General features: G+C 35.8%; 1 protein-coding gene across 1 annotated transcript in view; it reads right to left on the minus strand.

Moving 5' to 3' along the window:
* HHIP (hedgehog interacting protein) overlaps positions 1–14,526 on the minus strand; it is a 73,879-nt gene that overhangs the window by 43,784 nt on the left and 15,569 nt on the right. Inside the window, exon 4 of the mRNA XM_072862266.1 lies at positions 14,274–14,475. Coding sequence (XP_072718367.1) covers positions 14,274–14,475 — 202 coding nt within the window. The remainder of the gene's footprint in view (positions 1–14,273; positions 14,476–14,526) is intronic.

The raw sequence follows: 14,526 nt of genomic DNA on the forward strand, positions 1-14,526 counted from the left end.
TTTCCCTATTTGTTCTTTAAATTTCCTCTCAAACCTCAGAATGTTGTTCTACCATAAATGTTTATGGGAAACTCCTACTTACTTTGCCAGTGAGACAATGGCAGGATATAACCCTTACTCTGGTGTTCCGAATTTATATTCTGCTCTATTAGTGTCACTTGAGTTGGATTTCCATTTTATTATAGGATTATTATTTTTTGGGGGCCTGAACATTCCCTCATACCTTGCTATATTTCTCACCTTCTTGATTCCTAATTGTTCCAGTATATGCATACTTTCTCTGAATCTAATAAGGTACTTTTAAAGAACCTCCATGCTGCTTCTACAGATTTTAATTTCCTAACTTTCCCCTTCAGGCTGTTTCTAACTTCCTCAATATAAAAATCTTCCTTCTTTGAAAAGTACTGTAATATTATTACCTTATGGTAGGATCCCATGGGAGGATGTTGAACTTAATTATATTATGGTCACTTTTATTTAGTGGCTCAACCACGTTAACTTCCTGAATCGACGCATATATTTCACTCAAGACCTGCATCAAGACTAGATTCACCCCTTCAGTATTCCAGAATTCCTGTAACAAATGATTGTCTTTGGTGTCTACACACTATTCCAGTATTACACTGAGAGGGCTTAAAAATATGTGCCTGTGATACACATGAAAAAGTCACCAGGAAATATTTGTTTATTCAATGTACTTTTAAGAATGCCTAAAATCTAAAGGGCTTAATTGTCAGTGAAACCACATAGAGTTTTCTAAATTCAAATATTCCTTCTCTGCGCATGAATCAAACTGTATGTTTGGGAGGTCAGTTATACATCTAACTCTGCACGTGTTGAAATTCATGTTTGTGCAGCATGAATTCTTGCAGGTTAAATATCCTATGGTTATTTAAAATCAGCAAATGCAAATTACTGGTTCTCCCACGGCTTGAGAGCTTAAGCCCATTCAAACAGCAGTTGGTTCCTTACGTTATAAAAAACCCCCCCTGAAACCCAAACTGTAAATTAATGATCTTGTGACCTGTAGTAAATAGAAATTGTGATACCTTATAAGTGAAAGCACATTATGACATTAGTACGTTATGCACATTATGACATTATGCACATTAGTACAGTAATGTATCTCAAGTAATCAGTTGTCGTTAGGCTAAGATTCAGCTGAAAACAAACTTCAGTAATGAACTATACGGTAGTTTTGAAAAGCAGATTGAAATATGGTTTATCTTTGAACTAGATCCATTGCTTCTCTGAACTTATAAACATGACTTTGAAAGAATGTACACTGTTTTCCTGATTAGAAGTCCCTTTTCTTTTTTTTTTCCATTACTCATTTATTTCAATCCCAATTTTTAAAATCTAGCTCATTAGAAAAGCATTCTCAGTAACAGAAGTTGAAACAAATATAGACATGTGTATCCTCATTCAGCACAGTGCAAGACAGCTATTACTATTACTTATTATAAGAACACTAATATTTGTCTGTACTAGACTAAATTTCTTTATTATTTTAAATCCCAAAGTGATTACTCTTAAATCTAACTTTTTCTTAAATTTGCCCAGTGAGAAATGTTTGCTTCATTAATGTTATAATTTGTGGTTCACATTTCAAAAGAAAGCTAAAAATAGTTTCTGAAATAGTATGTCTTGCTGACATGAACACAGTTAACTTATATTCTTGCAGTTTCCAGGATTGTTTCACTTGTATAAAGCAGTAAAAGTATTCTGCTCTTTCCATTTTTCTCGTACTATAAGAACCAAGAAAGCAGGAATTTGTTTAGCTCATTGGCTCCATTTATCCTGAGCCAAGACCATGATCTTGGAAACCCTTTAACTTGGCTGAATCCAGTACAAAGTTCTTTTCAAAAAGCCAGTGCAATTAGAACAACACAGTGTATGTTCAGTCTCAAAATTAAGACGATAAAGTTTCAAACAGCTAGAACTGAAACACAGAGTATCATGGACTCAGACCTTTAATCAGTTAAACACAAATCCTAATTCCACTAGTTTTTGATCAAATGAAGAATTGTGTAGTTGAGGACAGCATTAAGAAAACACTATTCTACCTTTTTGCAAATAAGCAGAATTAACACAGAAAACAAGGAAACATAATGGAAGAAGTGTAAGTTTTATGCAGTCCAGGCTCGGAAGCTTCTCTAAATACTCCAGACAGAGTGATACTATAATACAAGCCATACCCTTTGCACTTTCTGTTTTATCACTGGTTACTGCTAAGTGATAATACACATTTGCTAACCAAACTGGCACATTGTAGAGTCTGTTTTGAACTCCAGTGCTTCATTTTTGAAGCTGTTTTTTTCCAAAAACCTCTCCTTCACTGCATATGTAGTACATCAAACACATGAATAAGATATTCACTTCATGTTCTATGAAAACATCTGTAATTGGTATTTTGATGAATTACAGCACTTAATAAAATCAAATAAATCAAATTCACTACTAAGGATTCTAGTTCATTATGTTTCATTTCACCTTCTAAATTGTTCACTGGTTGTTGAAGGTACATTTTTGTTTTACTGAACAAAGGTAGGAATTCTCAGGCCTTATTAAAAGATAATTTTAGCACTGTTCAGTTTGAGAGTAGAGTAGTAGTTTCTGTCATGCATTTTCTTTGCGGTTTTTTTTGACCATTCATATAAAGTGATTTCAGAAGTTACTAGTTCATTTCCCTTAGTCATTTGACACTGTTTTTTCCTTAGAATACTTACTCCTGGAAGTTGAAATATTGATGCAGATAGTCAAATATAATAAAATTTATACACATTTATACTAATTTAAATTTTATATTCTATAAAATGTAAAATGCATATAAATTTTATACAAAATAGAGGATTATATGAATTGTATTGAACTATGTTCCTTTTGTTCTTTTATTTGTGTCAGATACATATTTAACATCCTATTTTGAAAGCAAAATTATTAAAAGGTTCATATGATTTGTAAGGAGAATGTATCTCTACAAGAAGTGCAAAATGTTGCAAGTTGCAAAATACTGACTCTAATTAAACTACAGCAAAACCACAGTTTTTAATGCTTCTGCTTCAAGAACTGAAATTACTTTTAATTTAAGTAATCAATTACACATTTTTTTACTAAGCATTTGTAAATAAAGGGTTTGATCCAATTTTATCTGCGGCCTTCCCAGCCCCACAGGCCTTTGGAGAAACATGGATACTGTCTGTGGAATAGTTTTGACTTGTCCCAGTGAGGAGCAACCTCGCAGAGGGGGTGAAACCTGACAGAGGCTAGTTTCTATTTGGCAGTTCCCTAATATTCTCCGCTTTTGGATTTGTCTGTTGCTTCAGACTTTTGACATGACATTTGGAACTTCACTGTATTTGGCAGGGCTGTGATCTGTAAGTAACTGTGGGGGCACATTTGAGTAATCTCATAGGTGGCTTGTTAAGTTTTATTTGATCTTACTGAGTTATTTACACATGCACACACATGCTTGTTAGATGAGACCGCTGACTTCCTGCTCTTTCCCTCAAAAAGTCACTGTAGCAATAGTGTCCTGATAACATTGTCCTGTCATACCCTGTAAGGCAATTATGGGGGAGGAAAATAGCAGTAATGGAAGCTGCCAACATTTTGCATTGCCTTTCTTCTAATCTGAAATTCTATTTATTTGATTAGAACTTTAAAGTGTTCAAGGTTTAGTACATGCGTTAACACACCTAAACATTGTCTGATACTTGATAAGGAGAGTCAATAGTGCTTAGTCACATCTTCAACTAGGCTCCTATGAGGTGTACAATATTATTTTACATTCATTAGTTACAATTAAGCATTCAATTTGTAATGGAAAGGTATGTGTTTTCTTTAAGGAAGAACTTGAAATGATGTCCTGAGAGGAGCTAACTTCCTTCTAATGTGGTTCCTCATGAAAACTGATCACAATTCCAAAAAATGATACGGATACTTCATGTTTAAGTAAGTACTTTCTTATGTAGTTTGATATAAAAAAGATTCTCTTCTTCTTCACACTACAGTGTGACACAGATCCATTAATCTACTAGTACTTCTGGTGTGTTGTCTCTGGGCTGTTACAGTGATTGAGAATCTAGCTGATAGAGATTCACAGAATTTTTATTAGTGTCAAAAATATAAAAGTTTTTTGTGATTTACTCCCTCTTTTATTTCTTTTCAAGGCATTCAGTTAGCATAAAAATAATGATTATTACGTAAATTAAAGTTGTTGCAATTCAGCTGTAGGGATTGCGATTCAATGCCAGTGAAGATAGATCAAGGTTTTAAAAAGTATCTGCTGTAAATTAAAAACAAATGGTTGAAAGTATTTTGCAGACCTCTCTCACACAGATTGTATATTCCATTTTCCAAATTAAATCTAAGAAAGAATATTACTTTATTGAGATTTATGGAATAATTTCTTTAAAAGTTCCAGCAATATGAGAATGCAGGCAGACACTGACAGTGAACAAAAATAAGTGTCAGCTACTAAGTGGTTTCATCTTTTGGACTTTTTTTTTTTCAGTAATGGGAAAAATTAGTTCTGACTGTTTTTTAAAACTAAAATAATATATAAACCATTAAACTGGGGACAGATCATTTGTCCAATTTTGACTGCAAAAGGGATATAAATGGGTGGAAAACATGATAATATACCAGTGCTCCGTTGGAGGAAGTGTTCCTCCCTCAATCCAACTTGCTGATCCTGTCTAAGGAATAGGACTTAAGAGCTTGTGAGAAAATGGGTGTAAGAGGATATAGAGGAAAATTGTTCTGTGGCACCTGGAAGGAAGTATATATAGGAATTCCAGTCGGGCTGTATTAACTATGAAAGTATATATGTTATTCAATTGTTAATCTCCTTCAAGACAAAGACATGACCCATTTTCTGTATGGCACAGTACAAGGGATATAACACCAGAGGAAATCATATAGCTGTGATGGACAGGAAAGTATAGAAGAAGTCTCAAGGACTCTGTATTGTTTTTGAGAGCTCCAGTACTTCATGGGTTCCCTCAAGTATTCTAGGACCTCATTACAGGTTTTGGGGTGTCCAAGAGCTTAAAGGGATGATGAATCTTGGAGCCTTAGTGGACTGTTCAACCTCCTCCCATTACAGAAAAACATGTGGTTGAAACTGTGTTGGCTAAAAACCATGGAATTTTCTGCGTAACTTTATTCCTTCTTTGCCATTTTGTGTTGGATATCATGATCTGCCTGTTATATTTCAGCAAACGCAATAATTTCATTTTAATTAGATAATTACCATGTTATTCATTGGTTTTGATCACTTCTAAATTCAGCTTTTGGTTTTAACAAATGCTGTTTCAGAAGATGATGGATTTTTACATTTTTAAAACCGCTAAATGTTCAAAAAGGATTTGTACACATAACAAAATTAAAGTAGGGATTATCTAGCACTGTGTGTGGGATACAGCTATAATCTATACAGTGCATGGAAAAGAAACTGGCATTCTCAATTGCACTGCACACATCTCAGTAATAACAGGGTATGAGGCATACAATTTCATGGAACACCCACAATGAAAATTATTCTTTCCAAACAGAGAATTGTTTTGGAATAAGTTAGGTTAATTGGCACCATGGGATTCCTTTCAAGGAAACACAGAACATTAAAATCTACACATGTGCATGTAAAATGATAAAGTATTATCTTCTTTCCCCTCTCAGCTCCTCCAAGCTAAGACATGCTACCCAAAATCAACAGAAACGATTATGTTTTGTTGATTCAAATTTCCTTAGAATAAACTGGCAATTCTTCATCTGGTCAGCTTACAACCTGAGAGTCACTGCACTGTTCCACAATTGCTAGCTTGGGTATGGTTATCTAGTGCAGTCTCTCACACAAAAATAGACGTCTCTAGAGCTTTTGGCACATGCTTTTCAGAGTTATAAAGAATCTTTATTTTCTGTGCAAGCAACAGGGCTATATGGTGGTAAGATACAGCCTCTTTCAAAGGACTGTTATGCCCCTATTAGTATTAGAACCAAAATCTGCAAATGGTTCATGGGAAATCCAGGCACATTTCACTGTCATTATATAGTCCTTGGTTAAAACACTGATGGTATTTTACAGTTTCTGAATACAGTTGAAGTACATTAAGTCCTCACAGAAGTATTATCACCCTCTCAAAAATCATAAAGAACTTATCACTAGTAAAGAAAAAAATCTTCCTTTTTGTGAAGAAGGCTGAATTCTCATGCAGGCTGTTGTGCTGTGTGCATTGTGTCTATTTCATTAATGTTTAAGGCCACAAGGACGTTCTACTTGGTTTATCTTTAAAATGTCCTGTACTTTCACATTTGGCCATTTGCACACCTTAACCATTATCTCTTTCCTAGTTTTCTGCCCCAGTTATGTCAAGACATTTAAAACCAATTAATTGTGATTCCTAGTGGGCAGGTCACAGGTGAGGTGTGGCCTCAGAAATGAGGTCTACAAGTTGGACTTGTGCTACAAGTCCAACTGCAGCTCTTCTGACCTCTTGAATGAGTGAGAAACCCTTGTGTCCTGTGACCCCACATGACTTCACATGTAAGTCCTGAACTGAAGAACAGTCTTCATCACTTCCCTCTCTGCAGTCTCCAGTGGAAAGCTGGCGTGTATATTGGTTGCCTTGTCATTTTTGCAACAACATAGACGACGTAACATTGCAGCTTCTCATCAAAGACATCCTAGAGTCTCCCCTTTCATACTCTGAAAGAGGAATTCCAGGACACCAAAGAATACCCCAAAATGTATCACTGTTATATGCCAGTATTTTATTTCCCTTGCCGCTCTGCCTGGGCCTATGCACATATCTTAAATGGACTTACCATTTAATTAGTCTTAGTTAGAAGTACAGGAGCAAGACAGCAAATAGAATTTGCACTCAGCATTGGTGGAATTAATTGCAGAATGAAATGAAAATTAAATCTTACACTGCTCATAATAGGATATATGTCATATTCATATTCTATACTCTAACATTATTATTTTAGAGGACTATCCCTGTTCTTCATAGACAGATGAGAGCTTGGTCTGGTAGAACAAAGAGAGTTTACTTTCCAGAGTTTTCATAGACAATGTTTCTGAGTAACTCTGAAGAGTTGCAGGCCTGTTAGCTTGAAGAAGGAAGAAATTTAGATAGGATCTCCCAATTCTCCTTCCAGTCCTAAAGCCTGGAGAGAAGTAGATTCTTCCACTGCTCCCCTTTCTCTCCATGCATCAAAATAATCCCCTGTTCGGAGTAATTGGTCACAAATTTAGTAGTCACTATAAGTTTGGCTTTCTAGGGAGCAGAGAGCAGAAGATAACCTTTGCTGAGAGTGTAAACTAGTGGTTAGTGGAGGAGAGCCCAGCTTGCTCTGTGATGTCAAGGCAAAGAAGTAGTTCAGGAAAGGTTCATTGATTTCACCCTCATTCTCATAAGAATTCAGAGGAAAATAAATTGATTGACATTACTGGACTTGGATGAAAGGATTAGCATGATCTGTGTGAATTGCGGGTCTTTTGTCATTAACATAAATCCTGTGGGTATCAATGGACAGGTCTGTACATCAACATGATGCAAAACCAAATGTACATATCCACTGTCAAGAGCAATATGTGAGAAGTTCTATCAATGATAGAACTGAGCATACAATTCAGCAAATAACACAACCAACCTCATTCTATTCACACACTAAGTTTTAAATAGATGTTATCACTGGTTTATTGTAGTTTTCTGTAGCAGCACTCCTCACTGCAAAGGCTGCACAACCTATTCTAAGCTCCTTGAAACATGCTGTGCCAGTGCTGGAGGTAGTGGTATTTTTTTTATTTTTTAATTTGTATTTTATATTGAATGATCTGAGTAACACGTATTCATGTGATTAAGTGTTATGTCGTGATACAAACATGAAGGCATAGTAGAAGTTTCACTACTAATCCTGCATTCCTGCAAAATGGTGCCCTGACAAGCTCTGGAATAATTGGCTCATAGCAGCATAGTTAGCATATTTAATACCTGACAGTCTACTTCCATAGTCTTACACTGAATATACGTATTGCTATGTTCCACAGCACTCTTCATGGCATCACAGAAGATTCCTACCTGAATCACTGTATCACTCATGAATAAGACTTTGCACGACTGAAAGTACTTGTGCTTTGATATAAAAACTAACCAACATACAAGGAATATATCTAATTTTTAACTCTTCTTAAGACTATTACTTGGAAATTTGCTGAGCATACACTTAAAATAATTGTTGTCAGATATTTCTATATTTGTTTCACTGCAAAGAGAATTGGCTGTTAAAATATTTACATGGAATTATATAGGAATATAGCATTTAAAAAACTTTGGGAATTAAAAAAACCCATAAACTAGTCTTACTGATTAATTTGAAAGTAAGATGAAATAAAAAGGTGATTATGGCTTAGGATTTAGGGAACATTTCTGTTAAAATTTAAGTGTTTCTGACAAGGAAAACCATATTCTTAGACTGGAGAAGAAGGTGACGGAGGTCAAGGAGTCTAACTCATATATTCTTAACAGTGATCTCCAACAGCATTTCATCGAGATTTTCTGTCCCTTTTCCCTTCCCTCCCCTGCCCTGCCTTTTCCTTCCTCAGAGGCTTTGGCCTTTATCAGAGTATTCCCATGAGATGTATTAAGAATATTTTATTACTAGCTCAAAAAAAAAGAAAAAAAAAAAGAAAAAAAAAGATCTCTACACAAGTACAAGTGGTAATTCCATAATGGCAGTTTTAAGGATACCCATTTTGTAGGGGTTTCTACTCTAGGCACTGTGTGAGGCAAAGTGCAACAGAATGCAGCCATTCTTGCTGGCTACACCATTTATGACCCTGTAGTCAGCAGATACACACCAGAGCTACACCAGAGCTTGGTCACAATCAAAAAAAGTAGCAATAAACTGAAAATAACTTAAGGATCAGAGACAACAAGCAGCTGAACATGAAGCCCAACTGCCATTCCATACCTAGAGAGCTAATTCAGTCAGTGGATTTGTAAGTAGAAAACTACCATGTAACTACAGGGACTTGATTTTACCATTGGCAGTAGTAAGATGTAAACGTGGCTACTTTGTACAGTTCTGAGGTCCTTCATTTTAAAAGGATTTTGGGCAAGTTGAATGATTCCAGGGAAGGACCACAAAAAATTATTTAAAGACTAACAGTTGCAGCCCTAGAGCTACTTAGCTTTTCAGAAACTATTTTGAAAGGTGATTATAGCATTTAACTCCCAAGAGAAGTGTTAGGCTCTTCCTTTTTTGTTGTTGCCAAATCATACCTTGATGCCTTCCCTTCCAAACAATGTATTTTAGACCAATATATTTTAGACCAATACATGTTTTGGGGTTCAGGAGACAAGAGAGTGAGTGAAAATTGATGTCATAGGTGGTGCTACGTTTTACGGTGGCTGCTACTAATCTAAAGGTTTCCAAATCTTAGGAAATAATACAGTTAATAAGATAAAATACAGCCACAGGAGTAAGGAAATTTGGAGAACTGCTAGAACATTCAGCATTTTTCTGTAAGTTAGATACAATCTTGAGTACAAGGTGACTGATCTTGTAATAATAACATATTCAGCACTGCTACATCTCAAGAAATCATTAAGTTCAAGTATTTAGAATGTTTTGATCCTTTTTTTTTTTCTGCTGAGTGCATTATGGGATAAAATCATATTTGCCCGATACTTTTAAAGCATCTAATTGTTTTGCCTAACTTTTTGACAATAGATTCAGATACATCAGGACTATTTTTTCTTGATAATTGATTAAGGTCTCCTTAAATGCCAGTGAAATCAAAGTATTACCTTTATTAGTTCAATAGCTTCTCATTCAAACTTTCTGCCTCTCTTCTACTTGGCAATAGTTTAAAACAAAAAGAAAATAATGGTAGTGAAGATAATTCCAAAAGAGAAAAAGGGTACTAATATTTTCATTTAAGAATTGTCTTTGCTACATAACTTTGAAGGAACAACTGTAAAATGTTGCTCTGTCACTAACACTCTCTTCACCACAACATAATGAAGCAGTAAATCACCAGAACAGCGAAGCAGACTTCCAGGTTTTTTTTCTGGTTAATGCTTATTCTTTTCTTCTACATACATGCCACATACTCTGTGTACTTTGTAATATTAATGGGCACTGGTGATGGAATCAGTATTTTCTCCACTACACTGGGCTATATATTCCTAAATAGTTGAGCCCAGGTGCATGTCTTAGCTTCGAGTTACAGGTGCATGTCTCACTCATGTTCTTACTGAACTTTGGGGCAAGACTGAGGTGCACAGCTTCCTTCTTTTCACCACATTCTTGAGATAGGGAAGAAAAGGCTAAGGGTGACAGGAGGGACTTGGCCAACTGTCCAATCCATCCACAATACTTACGTAGCCAGTGTGGCATAAAATACATTGGAGAGGGCCACAGATGTTGAATTAGCAACTTCTTCATTAAGATCCATTCATGGCTTTCAACAACTAAGTTGAAAAATAGAAGATCAAAAAAGCATTCCCGCTAATTGTTTCTTAAGCTCTTCAGAGGTTTTTTTTTGTTGTGCTTTTTTGGTTTTTTTTTTTTTAATCTTCAGGAATCCTTCATCTAATTTTCTCTTGAGTAAGGCCTCCAGGAAGCACAAGCTACCGTCATCTATTCATGGCATCTCTCTCTATTATGAAATACTTCTACATGCTTGTGCTAATTCCTTCTGAGATACTAGCAGCATATAAAATTATCACTTCTTCTCTTTCATTTGAACTCCTTAAAATTAAATCACATAACTGTCAGTAGATTTTACTGCAGCAACCATTTTCAAGCAGAGACCTCAATGACTTCAATGAATATTAAAAGCCAATGGACCAATAAAACATATGCATCAGGTTGTATCACTCTTCTTACTTAATTTCCACAGACCTTCACAGGAGTGACTGACAAGAAGCAACTCCAGATAATCCTATTTGTGTGCTTAGGTTAGCAGGACCAGTGAAGAAGCCCTACAAGCTTGCTCACAGCAATGTTAGGGGCTCCGAATGAATTTCATCAACACAGGGACCATTAGTTCCGTTAGAGGAACAAACCAGCATCTTTTTAGGAAGGTATCATGGCTGATTTTTATACAATGCAGTCACCTCTCTTCCCCTGTTTTTGTATATTGTTTTCCTCATCTGACTGCCAGTGCTGTGATGAGCAAAATGATGTTAGTGAGGTCAGCACTGAAGTCCAGGATTATTTTTATGAAGGAAATATGTCATTTCTGTTTCTTGGTTATATCAGCCTCAAGATAGTTTTAAGTATATTCTTTGGAAAATCCTCATGCAACAGATTTGCTGTTTTGTGACAATATAATTATTTTATCTCTCCTAAATTTCCTCTTTACATTAGAAAAAGAAGAGGAAATCAATGACCACTATTTTACTCCATCTATCAAAATTAAAAATATCTTATTGGGATTGCTGTCCAAAACGCTTTTCAGAGGCATAAATTTAAATTACCTTTCATTCAACCACAGCTGCATTTTTTTTTTTTTTTTACTGGATACAACATATATCTATAAAAGTTTGAAAAAATATTTTTACTATTGTCACTAGAGATAAGTATTTGTTCGTATTTCAGATACAGACAAAAAATTAACAGAAACTGCTGTTTTCAGACACTTGGGTATAAGAGAGAAAATTTTTACACTTATTTTTAGGGAAAAAGAATTGTTTGCCTTTTCTTGCTACCATTGCTCCAAGGTTAGAAAAGAGGTGAACAATGAAGAGTCTCTATGTTAATTCAAGAATAACATTATATGGATGAGGTTATACAGGAATTGACTAGATATTTGGTTTAACATCTATGAATCTGTGTAAATGAACAGAGGACTCAAAAAAGGCAACATGTTACCTTGGCAAAACACTTCACTGGAACATATGGGCCTAAGTTTGATCAGGGACAACTAAAAATTAATTGATTTCATTTTACTTTTTTACTTACACCACTATATGAGAAGAATCAGTCACATCAAGCAAAATGTATACATACAAATTCATCTACCTGACACTACAAGCATTTCTTGAGTAAGCACAAAGGACACATTCAGTGATTCTCACACTTTGCATGTGGATGCAACGTTTTAGATAGTGGGGGTTTTTTTAATTGCTGGTTGTACACTATCTGCACTGCCTGCTGGAAAATTGTCTATCCACATAGTGTTCTCCATTACTGATTTCTAGTGTTAAAGTGTGTAACAGGTAAGTAAAATCAAATACCCTTCAAGTAGTCTATTTTGATTGAATAATTGCTACTGTTGTCACACTGATCTTGCACCCTTGTGGGTAAAGGACCATGGACAATGATTATAGGAATCGGACTGCAGGGCATAAACATAAAAATGTTTAAGAACCCTTGTTTTAAAACTACCATTTGGATTATGTGGGGTTTGTTTTATTCTATTTATTTATTATTTTATATAATGTACTCATTCCTCGAATTCTTTCCCCTTTCTATTTAAGAGCTGGAATATTGCTTCTAGGCACATTCCCTTTCTCCTTACCTGTGAAGTACATAAAGCCTCCGTTCTTGCCAGCCTGCATTAAACAGTGCAATACAATTATCCTCAGTCACTGGACTGTTATCTCAGGGAATTGAATTAAACTTTCTAGCTTAGAGAACATAAAATTATTTACACAAAATGTTATAGTTGAAACAGATCCAGTTTAGAGTAGTATATGATGGTTAGGGTAGTAAAGACTAAAAAGATCAGGTCACTGATTCAAAACAGAACTAAAAGTTCAATCTGAATCTGAGGGTAGCTGTTGACGGTCTTATCAAGCAGGCTATTGCCTATTCAGAAGCATGGAAAATCAGTTTTCCATTTAGCCTTGCCTCTAAGTTCCAGCTGTAAAAGTTTTCTTGAGGTAGGTTTGTTTGGGACTGATAGCAGTTCTCTGGGAAGTTTCAGTGTCAATTTTTCACAAGCATAAACTATCAGAATTTTTGGTTAAGAAATATGAAACAGCCTTAGATTGATGTTCAAAAGCACCCCTGATAAGTCCCTTCTGTTTTGGTATCTTGAACATAATGGTTACCTACAGAGGCAGAAAGGGAAGTGTTCAGGAAATCACAGAATCATATAAATTGGTTCTTTTCCTGGAAAACATGTAATATATTCCATTTCTCTCTCTCTTTCAACACAAACCAAAAACCTCTGAGATTTCCCCTCAGAAAAGACTATCTTAATTGGCTTATTGCCCTTATAGCTGAAACACAAAATGGTTAGTTAGCATGTGCTATGTATTTTAAATTGATACCGTTTGTCACAATTATTGTTTAAGATTACTCTGTCAAGAGTATGTCAATATATCTTTCATCCATGAAGGCTTTATGATATATAGTCCTGACTGTTCTAGGCAAAACCTGATTACAATTTAAATTTGCTTTATATATCTGGATTTTACCTGCATTACCACTCTAAAATGTGACAAGAAATCAACATGGAACAACACTTATGACATCTCCAAAGTAAAATATCCCCCAACAGACTTACGAGTTTTCCATTAGTACTTACCCCATAGCTAGATGTAATTTCTTACCTCCACCCTCCAATGTATTCCCATCAGTGCCCATTCACCATTCACTCCCCTGACCATGAAAGTCTTCCCATTAAACACGATGAAAGCTGTTGCACCAACCCGCCCGCATGTCTGAATTTAGAGGGTCAGTCACTTTTTACGTGCATCTCAAATACATGCCGTTTTAAAGCAGCCTCCCGCCAAGGGCAGCTTGTGCCACATGCGAGGTTGAGCCAAGAGGGAGTGAGCACCACTGCCCCTCTCCCGGGGTCCCTGAGCACTCCCAGGCCCCCTCCTGTGTCCGGCTCCCAGGGCATCGCTGAGCACCCACAGGGCAGGGGAGGCCCTGAGCCCAACTTGCTCCCACTGGAATCACAGCAAAACTCGCCTGAATTCAGTGGGATGGAAATGAGCCCAAAGGATGAAAATACAAAGATAATGCTGTGGGATGCTGGTGTTGGATAGTTTCTTCTGAATTTAAAGTTAGGAAAAAATGAAGGGAAAGAGAAAAATGTGATGACAGTTATAAGATGCTATGTTTTCCCTTCCCGGAACAAGGAAGTTTTCAATTCTTTGCCAGCTAGAACTGTAGTGTCTGTTGTCATTACTCTTCTTTTTTATTATTTAAATTAAAATAATTTCTGAAAAACATTTCTTCCCTTTTTCCCCATATACAGGCTAAAATATAAACAGGTAGAGATAAGTATAAAATCCAACCTTTATTCCACTTTGAACAAGCTTGTGTATATCCAAAAAAGGGTCCTTGAGTATGTCTCCTTCAGGACTGAAAATCTTCACATATCCTTCTTTCTCAAGAATAAAGAGACGATGGGATCCATCCCCACAATGTACTGCTCCAACAGGCTGCCTTAGTCCACTCACAACCTCCTGAATACAGAAGCAGTTGTGCTTGTGTTTTCTAAAAAAATTTAAAAAAATAGTGAGAAATGTCTTATTTCTCATAACCATG

The sequence above is a fragment of the Ciconia boyciana genome, chromosome 5 (assembly GCF_034638445.1).
Source record: "Ciconia boyciana chromosome 5, ASM3463844v1, whole genome shotgun sequence".
Classification (NCBI taxonomy): Eukaryota; Metazoa; Chordata; class Aves; order Ciconiiformes; family Ciconiidae; genus Ciconia; species Ciconia boyciana.